Raw genomic sequence first — 10,254 nt, 5'->3', positions numbered from 1 at the left:
GCAATATGATCGCAGTAGCAGTTTTAACCATATCGGGCATTCTGCTACTAATATAAGACCAATCGTATTCCAACGACATTCGATTGGTTTGCGATTGGTCTGCTATTTTGGTGATTTTGGTCTATACGGTAGTTTGCTCTACAATCATATTGCAATCGTAAATCATTTGCAGACAAAATGATTCATTATTGAATGACAGAAAAGGATAAAACGTTTATTTCAAAGAAAAAATAGCGGAATGCCACATATGCTTCAATCGTAATTGAGTCGGGATTGAATCTCAGTCGAATGTGAATCGACTCGACTGAATCGTAAAATTAGGAGAATCGGGCCCCAGTGCGTTCGTCGATTATGGCTGAGCAAGATTATCACATTTTGCTCAGCAATAATCGACATGAAACACAGTGTACTTGTGCATAAATTGCTAATATTTATCTTTATAGAGCAGTGCAGCAGTGTAATAAAAGGAAGATTACAGTACAAGAGTTTTTTATTTAGCATGTTAATAATTATAATTTATTTCCAGAAATAGGGTACAAAAGGTGTTCATAAATCACAAGTATGTGCACCTATGTAATGAATTTTAAAATACATGAATTTAATCAATTTAGGTAGGTATTTCAGACATTTTCGTCCAAAATAACAAGTATGGATGGGCCTATTGCATACAATTTCAACATCAAAACATAAACAAACAAAAATTCTAGTTAGTTTTAAAGTGTTACTATTATAAAAAACAAGACTATGTTATTATACAATAAAGAATACTATCGATTTGTTTAACAAACAACAAGTTTACAGACATGGTTTAAATTATTCTATCATATTGTGTAATAAACGTTGGTGTTATTTCTTCTTTATTATAGAAATGATTAGGAAGAGAAAGACACTAGACCAATTATATTTTGATATTTACAAACATTTACTACACAACAAAAGCTATATATCAATGTATTTCGTTCCGGGCTGAAACAAATTTTTGAAAAACGATCTTGCCAAGTTTTAACATTTCAAACATTACTGCAGCCAAATCTGTTTTTCAGGTACAGCTGTTCTGAACAACTTCTTCTCATTAAAGCATGTGCTTTTGAAATGTTTGCTGCATAGCATCTTATGTTGTTTATGGAGTGCGTCCTGGAATTTTGGTGAAGACCAGGCTTCGTTTGGGAAGCAATACTTTGCCCATAATTCACAACTGAAAATTAAAAATATCAAAATTACACACTCATCATCAGCCTTCTAATGTTCCCACTGCTGGGACACAGCCTCCTCTCTAGGAGGGGCTTGGGCCATAATCCACCCGGGCCCAGTGCGGATTGGTGGATGTCACACGTCTTCGAATTTTTTTTTGGTTCTAGGACATGCTGGTTTCCTCACGATGTTTTCCTTCACCGTTTTGAGAGCAGTAGTGACGAAATAAATTACACAAAGTTATGCGCCAGATCGGGTTTGAACCCGCGACCTACCACTCGTAAGTTGGGGCAGTTACCACTCGGCCACCACTGCTCTCAAATTACACACTATTTTAATCATTTTCCGAGTTAAGATATTATTATATCATGTCAGTGGGTAGTCTTCGCTTTGATTGAAAGAGATGTTATATTAGATACGGGAATGGTGTAAGCAAGAAAACTTTTTATAGTAAGTACCTAATGATTTTTGGCAAGGAAAGTTGGGACTTAAGTATATAGGTATATATGTTACGTGAGTTTGTGGTAGTTAGAAGCGGAATTAACAATAAATGTGGTATTCTATGTCGTCTAAGACGAATAGCATGGAGTGTACATACCGCAGAGCATTTTTAGTGCCAGGCTTTGGAAACCGATGCAAAGTGATGCTGGGATCTTTAGAAGGTGAAGATCCACACAAGCAGCAGATTCTTGTGTTTTCTTTTTGTGAACTCATCGCGAATTAAACACAAAACAAAATCAAACAAGTCACTGTCTCAACACCGAGTCTATATCTCACAAATACACACTTAATTTCACCAAAACACAGCAACGGAGGAGCAAGCTCGACTCAACGTTATCAATGTATGTAGAATTAAATGGAAGTAGTTTATTTATTACAAATAAACATTAGTACAAGATAAAATGGTGCGCAACCGGCCGCAGACATTTTTCTTGTGACGTCAACAATGTCAAAACCAATATGGCGTCCGGACATTAGTGTTGCCACACATAATCCCCCATATATATTTTCTAATAAGTAATATTAAATTTTATATCTAATATTTCTCAACTAAGTATATTTTTTGGCATTAGAATAATAGCTAAAAGTATCTTCAAGGGTAATTTACTTTAAAAATCAATTTATACGCTCATTATTAGGGAGAATACGAAATTGTATTTTTGGTGGCAACATTATATATTTATCTCTTTTACTCTGATGTCGTTGACTCTCTCTTGTTTTCAAGCCCACCTTAATGCAATTCGTAGAACAAACTTGACAGACCCTGCTTCTGACTACCCGTAACGACTGCCAAGGATGTTCAATGACAGCCGGGACCTACAGTTTAACGTGCCATCCGAAACACAGTCATTGGTGTCTAAGACATACTTAGAAAGTACATACAAACTTAGAAAAGTTGCATTGGTACTTGCCTGACCTGGAATCGAACCCGCGCCCTCATACTCGAGAGGTTGGTTCTTTGCCCACTAGGCCACCACGACTTCTAAACTCAGTAGAAACTCGATCAATACTTAACTAAAAGCAACGACAATGGTAAAATCTTTCAAAGGGGGACGTGTGTGGGCCTCATAATATGCGATTTGTTCGCGAACTGAATGCAGGTGGGTTACTAAGATTCTTGCAAGTATATTACGTAGGTTGTGTAGTAGACACAGGTATAAAATAGAAGCCTGCCAGCTTAAGAGGTTATCTGAACTGGATTATGTTGTTTTCCCTGAGTTTATGGAATCGATTCAGCATCCTAACTAAATAGAAGTTACTTCTACAACGGGCGGAAGCTAGTGCACAATAATTATATAATTAGGATATTGGAAACTTATTACATGAAATCAAGATACCTATAGTAAAAAATCTGAAAATAATTTGTCGTATCAACTACAAAGTCATCACTGCAAGTATTGCTACGAAATAGTCTATGCACGGCAAGCCTACGACGCTACGGAATTCGCTGATTGCTACGCGATGTTACTTATGTTATTAAGGTTCGGTTTAAAGCAAGTGCGTATGTACTGAAATACGCTATAGGTACTTACATACGTTTACTTCCGATCAGTTATTAAAATTATTTAGTTTATAAATCTTCATTATCTAGGTGAGTATTCTGCCTTACCTATATTTTTACCCAACTGACGGACGACAGATTGTCATCATTTATAATCTCATCATCATCAAAATCAAGCACTAGCACGTGCAGTATCGACACATGCATGACACGACAACGCGTAGGTGTAACTACGTATCCTATGACGATCTCTTCTCTAATTTCCCGAATTGGAATGCAGTGGCCAATTTAGCATAGCAGGCTTTATTAGGTACCTACAGGCTGATTCGAAATTCCAGCCGATGTTAGTATTGATTTATGTACGTTGGTAGTTGGTAACATCTGCTCGTGTGCATATGAGACTGCAATTAGTAGTGTTAGAGACAAATCCTTCGCTGCGTCTGTACATCTAATCGCGATAAACTACTACTTTTGTGATTAAAGGCCTTCTTTTTATTGAGTGATTGAGATGTATAATTGTGATAATGAACGCTGTTAACAGCTACGAAGAATGATAGTAGGTTGTAAATTTTGCGCACATAAAATCTTTTGAGTTTCGTGCTAATACTTCGTAGATAGATAACTAAACATTAATATAGCTATTTTATTGGATGGTAATTGTAAATAAGACAAAATTGAACTGTAACGAAACATGTGTTTATTTATATTCCATATAAAAACAGCTGTAGAAGGCACTACCAATTATTGACAATAGTTTTGTTGTAATAATTATTTTTATTTACCTATTTGTCGTTTAAGGCAAACTTTCCTTTTATCACAATTTTATATGCGTAATTCAATTTTCCAAAAATAAAATAGACTCTTGGACTTAACATACAAGTACCATTTACCTAATTAAAACATACATATTATAAACATTTAAAACATACAAAGGTATTACATAATAGAATAATATATAATTTTCCTAATTTTACGATCATATCTAGACTTTGTGCAACTTGAACAACAATAAAAATGTATAAATATGTAATAGAACTCTAGATACATTTTCTCTTATCACACGAACATAATATAAGGAGGTTTATCGCCGACATTATCTACATACGTTTATTTGGCAGATAAATAATAGCTCTGTGGTAGTATTAGCATCTTATCTATGTAGTACAACAAGAAACTAAGCAGCAATTTTGAACGATAAACGATACTTTGGACAAGAGTAAAGGGGCAATAGTAAATTTAATGCTAGAATTGAAACATCATTAGGGGTTGTCAGAGAAAAAAAAACATTAAATATTCTGTAAATAAATTCATGTCACTACAATTTTATAGACATTTAAACAGTAAACAAGAGTCACTCTATTATCTAACATTAATAAATCCAAAAAACAATTCAATAACATTTTAGACATTGCGGGAGAAGATTGTTTCGTTTTCCAAAGCCCAACAGAAAAGGAAGATTTTCTTAATTGTATATGTTTACGATAAGATAAATAAGGTAAGTATTTATGGCGTGTAACTCTGTTCCCTCAATACTCCGTGTACCATAGTTCTTAGTGATTGTGGCTTGCAATATTCTTCGAGCCAGTTGAAAACGCCCGCTGAAAACTCGGCGAAGTTATTCGTTGGTACAGACTCGAACGACTCGAATAGCTTGTCCATTATACCCTGGAACTGAACAAGAAATTGTTTTATAAATATAACCTTTTATAAAAAAGGATAGTATTAGAAAACCACATAGATTGAAATGAAAACTTTCTTAGTTAACTTTAAATTTCGTAAAAGTATGTACGTATTTTTACGCGATGTTTTTGTCGCGGAGATACATGTCATACATCTCCGTAACGTACTTTCCAATAAAATGTAATGTGTTTTAAGCGTGTCAAAAGACCTCATTTATAATTTATGTTAATTACTACAATGACTCGTGCACTTAAAAAGTAGATTAACTTTCGAATGACAACCTTTCTCTCGCAGTTGCTTAAAATAGGATTTCTTTGGGGAGAAATTTCATTCTGAGGAGTTTACTTACAACTTGGAACTTATCCTGATCGGTGAGCCTCTGTTCATTATGGCCGGGCACTGAGTGCTGCGCCTTCACGATTTGTTCATAGTTAGCCTGCATGATTCGTAGAGCCACTACATCTTTGCGCAAAGCATTGCGTTCGTCTTCCTGCCTTCGACGCTGCTGTAGTAAGTATTGAATGTAGTCTATGGATTTTTGAAGAACCTGGAAAAATGAATTTGAATGTCTTATTGAAACTCGTTAAGCTGCATATTGAAAATAAAAGAATTTGAATGAAAAAGAAATGCTCTTCGCTAAAACTAAGTAGGTATGTATTGCACAAAATGAAGCAAAATCAATTATCATTGTACAAGTCCAGAAATGATTAACTTATCTATATTTAAGGAACAATTAAATTGCGGCTTGAAAAACCTGTTACATTAAACCACAGTATTAAACAGACCTACAAAATGTGCTAAGTCATTGAATCGAAAAATCTATGAGAAATGAATTATTATTTGCTATAGGCGTTCAAGGTTAATACAACACAGAATGTGGACATGTGTTGTGGACATAACAGATTTGTTTGTTATTGTAATGATGTTAGACTTCGTTCGTATTAAGCTAAGCGATTCATAGCACTAGGCTAGCACGTGCTACTATCTTGCCTCACCAATATTGAGGAAGCAATTTTTTTACGTATCTGTAAAGGTCGTTCGATTTCTGCTAAGGCCGAGTATTCAAAGATAAAAATCGGAAAAAAGTCTATGGATGCGCTCTTATGGAATGATACAAAGAATTGTTTGATTCGAAGATGTCTGTCAGATGGAGGACTACTGAGGAGATGGACTATTCAATCGCTATTTTAAAAGAGCTGGTGAACATGTGGTTTTATGCCAGTAAAAGAGTAATCCGTCTCTTTCTAATGCCTATCTGACTCTCGTAATTCTAAACTTACACTATATTTAATTTTATTAACATTAATTTAATTCTACCTAAAAATTAAGTGTGCCACATTCTAATTCGAGTAACCTATCGCATATAATTTACGATTACGAAGTATAGATCTATCACGCTCTGGCCGCATGCTACCACAAGAGGTGTCACCGGCCTCCATATCTAAGTCGTGGCGACAACACGGCGAAATAACATAGCTGCAAATAACTAGAATGGAAACTGCGTAAGTATTTACTCATTAAACTAAGGAGTATGCAGGTAAGTATACTAAAAAGTTCCTGTACCAAAAAATTCTAATTAGGAAAATGATAAGGACGTTTTAGCTTCAGTCACCTATCATAAAAGTTTATGTACTTTAAAGAAAGAGTTGAAAAAAATGGCAATTGCGTATGTATTTATAAATAGTACCGCGGATATTATGTAAGCAAGCTACATAGTAATAGGTACTCAATATAGTCAATATTGAGTATTGATTAACAGCAAGGTCGGTAAAACAAAATTGTGATAACCTTCGCCATATAAATACAGAGTGATAAGAAACTTACGGCTGCTTTGCTTGGCTTGTACCCTGATGCGTCAGTTTGCTGGCAAGTCGGCACCAACTCTTGGAGAGAATCGTAACCCTTCTTTATGGCATCCCTCCTTTTTTGTTCAGCCTAGAAAAAAAATGGGATGGGATTAATATGCTCCTTTATTTGGGAAAGTTGGAAATATCAAAATATTTAAGTGCTGTAATAGATGATTCAGCCAGCTCATGCCATCTCTTGAATACTGAACATTTATTTTTTAAGTGATACTTAATTGCTTAATAATGTATAGATGGAGACCAGCTGAATTTTTAAATTCTTTATATAGGTTCAGGTGAAAGTAGTCAAGTCAGATAGGAAATAGGACCATTTAGTAATTGTTCGTTGCCAGATTTATGACAGTTTTGTAGTTTTACTGTGGGGGAATGTCTTAAGGATGCTATTAGGTCTTAATAGTATAGATCTAGCAATATACTACTTCTAGCAATTGTGGTATTACACCTACCAAATATCAAGATATACATTTACTAAACATGGCGCAGGATATTTCAAATGTCAATCATATTTGATAAAAACATCAATCTTGTTTGTTTCAAAAGGGTAAAACGTGTAATGGTGATTTTCAAAAAATGCAATCATATCAAGAAGATAAGAAAAAATATTGCCAATGTGTTATGTTTCCTTATTTCTTTTTCCCATTGAAAAAATGACTAGTCGCCTAATGACTTGTGTGATCATCATCCCTTATATATTAATAAATAATCCATTAACAGGGCTGCTCAGATCTGGCCATAAGCTACATTTCAATAAATAAATAAATAAAATAAATAAATAAATTGTTTATTACTTCTCTTTGAACATCATTTTACAATATTTTGCTAATTCTAAAAAGTGCTGATGTATAATTAGCCCGAACTAGGTAAAAACCTGTGTCTCGGGCGACACAACAAATACATACATAAATAAATACAAATATAATATATTATATAATTATATTATAATATATAGTTGGATACTGCATGTTATATCACTATCTGATACAAAAGAGAGTTATAAAGTCATTTTTATACTGGACCTACTGTTAAGACAGACTGTTGTAAATATATTCTATTGGGAAGAATAAATATATTTAATATTTACCTGTGTATGTGCTTCTCTCCTCCTTTCCTTAAAGCTAAGTGCAGATGCCTTGTTATCTCCGCTGTCATCTTCATCTTCTGTAATACATCAAAAATTAGCTTATATTTCGGTCTTTCGGATATAATAACATATTCACACAAAAATTCATTTGGCCTATGAATCTTTTCAAATCTATAGATAAACATGAGAATATCTTAGTTACTAAATACTGGTGTTAACTTTGGCTTTATTCATATACATATTATAATAGCAATAAAGTAGCAGTACTTTGTTTATCTAAAACTTTTATGGCCTAAGTATAAGATAAAGTTGTTGAAAGTCTTATAAAATGCATGCAGATTATCTACACTAAGTCTTGTTTTTCTATGGTTGAGTATACAAAATCCTGCATAAATAACATACATATGTATGACTTATATAATATGTAATTAATGTAAGGTATTAAGGATTGAAAGTATAAGAATAACAATAAAGTCCAATAACAACACGAGACTTAATAAGTTGTTGGTAACTATGTTCATTTGCTTACCTGTGTTCTGATTCGAAGAGGAAGGTGTCTGGTGTATATTTTGAATTGAGCCATTACTACCACTTCTTGGATACATTTTTGCAATATTTATTTTACCTGAATTTAACTGAAAACAATACTAAGTCGATGGAAATATGATACATAAGATTAAATTATGATTTTAAACTAGGTTAGCAATGCAACGTAAACTACACATGACACTGATTATAGATATTGCATATTGTTATTTATTAATTATACAGCGCAGCTTGTAAACAATTACGCACTTTATTATTTCACTTAGCTAATTCGATTCCGTTCCATTATTTCCATGACATTACCACACAACCACAGACTACTGAAACTGAAATACTTTATTTGCTAAACTATCATTCGTTCAAACACTCAATGACCAGCGTCACTAGACCTTATGCCAATCCCACACCATCTTAAACGACAATCTAGATGTTGTAGTGTTACTTAACTTTTAAGGACTGTATAGAGTCTGGCCAACGAAAGCTGACCACGAATTAATTTCGAAACTTTTAATATGGCAATATTTTAGAACTGTCAAAATTGTCCCATTGACGTTTCTTAAAAAGTTAGTTTGTTATTTTATTTCATCTTCTTTTTATTGGTTTTGTATAAAATAATGCCGAAAACAATCAAAAGTTCGACGAGAAAGCTTCTATTTACTATGATTGACAAATATAAAGACGTACAAAGTGATTTGAATCAGAAATTTGCAGAGAAAATACGACGACTGGATTCAGTCATTTCACTTTTAGGTTAGTTTTTTGAATTTCCATTGAAACATCTTGATACTTTTGACTTATTTGCAAAAAACGCAAGTTTTCACGGTGTATCTACTTTTCAGATAATATTAACGAGGACAACGACTACGAGGAAACAAAACTTACAATTGCGGAAACAGTAAAGAAATTGAAAACTCTCGAAAATAATGAAATGTTTGCGAGTGAAACACAGTACTTAGAAAAAAATCCATCAAATAAACGTTTCGTAATAACTTTTTTTTTAATTCATCCCTGTGGACTTCAATGCATGCAGAAGTTAAAAAATGGCTATGCTATGGCATTTTTTAATAATGTTATTATAGTCGTAATGTTCTGATATAAAACACTGATATAAATATCGCTTATTAGTTTAGAATAATAATAAGTATCAACTCCGTTTAAGCAGCGTATAGCCGGGGTTGCCAGCTCTTGATTTTTTAAAATTGCCGCCTTTTTTCTTGGACAGCTTTCGTTGGCCAGACTCTACCACTTTTCCGATTTTTGACACAAATACGACGAAATACGATTCAATTGATCATTAACTGTTATAATTGTAATAATGACTATTGTGGACAGAGCACTAGAGAAAAGATATTTATGAGCTAATCGTTAAACATACTTTCATGTTCTATTTTTTTTCTCCTGTATGAGATGGACAATTATTGCTGTTAGATAAAAAGTGGCCCGTATATATAAATTGTAGTATGCAGGAGGCTTCGATTGTCATAAAATAATACTGAGTTAGGTAAAGTATTTTTTTATATTTTCCGCCATCCGAGCCACCATCAGCCAAACTTTGTAGTAGTCTAATATTCATACCCACCACATGTAAGGTAAATGCATACACATAGTTGCAGCCTTTATAAAATAACGTAAGCCTGGCGTTCGCTGGCTCTTGGGCAAAAATATATCCAAATACTATGATATCCAGTGGCGGATTTACCAATAGGCCAAGTAGGCCAGTGCCTAGAGCGGCAGATTTAGAGGGGCGGCAAATTCAGCAATTTTTTTTACAGTTTTTTTTTTATAATTGAGTATATATGAGTACACAATCCATATATAAATAAACGATTAATTAACGCAAATTAATAAACTGTAATATATACTTAGGTGATCATGAATATATATTCTAT

General features: G+C 33.6%; 1 protein-coding gene and 1 long non-coding RNA gene across 2 annotated transcripts; both read right to left on the bottom strand.

Annotated features, from left to right (window-relative positions):
- Positions 1-472: 472 nt before the first annotated feature.
- LOC135117634 (uncharacterized) lies at positions 473-2,659 on the bottom strand. Its single transcript, XR_010277013.1, has 2 exons — positions 1,790-2,659; positions 473-1,195 (listed from the first exon to the last, which is right to left on the bottom strand). It is a non-coding gene; the product is annotated as an uncharacterized LOC135117634 (long non-coding RNA).
- Positions 2,660-4,675: 2,016 nt separating this feature from the next.
- Positions 4,676-8,679, bottom strand: LOC110374629 (max-like protein X). Its single transcript, XM_021332428.3, has 5 exons — positions 8,349-8,679; positions 7,820-7,896; positions 6,698-6,808; positions 5,223-5,420; positions 4,676-4,864 (listed from the first exon to the last, which is right to left on the bottom strand). Exons 1-5 carry the CDS (start codon positions 8,422-8,424, stop codon positions 4,697-4,699), a joined length of 630 nt encoding a protein of 209 aa, XP_021188103.2. The 5' UTR covers positions 8,425-8,679; the 3' UTR covers positions 4,676-4,696.
- Positions 8,680-10,254: the final 1,575 nt, after the last annotated feature.

This window comes from Helicoverpa armigera, chromosome 12 (genome assembly GCF_030705265.1).
Source record: "Helicoverpa armigera isolate CAAS_96S chromosome 12, ASM3070526v1, whole genome shotgun sequence".
Taxonomy (NCBI): domain Eukaryota; kingdom Metazoa; phylum Arthropoda; class Insecta; order Lepidoptera; family Noctuidae; genus Helicoverpa; species Helicoverpa armigera.
This window is presented reverse-complemented; position numbering and strand designations above follow the sequence as displayed.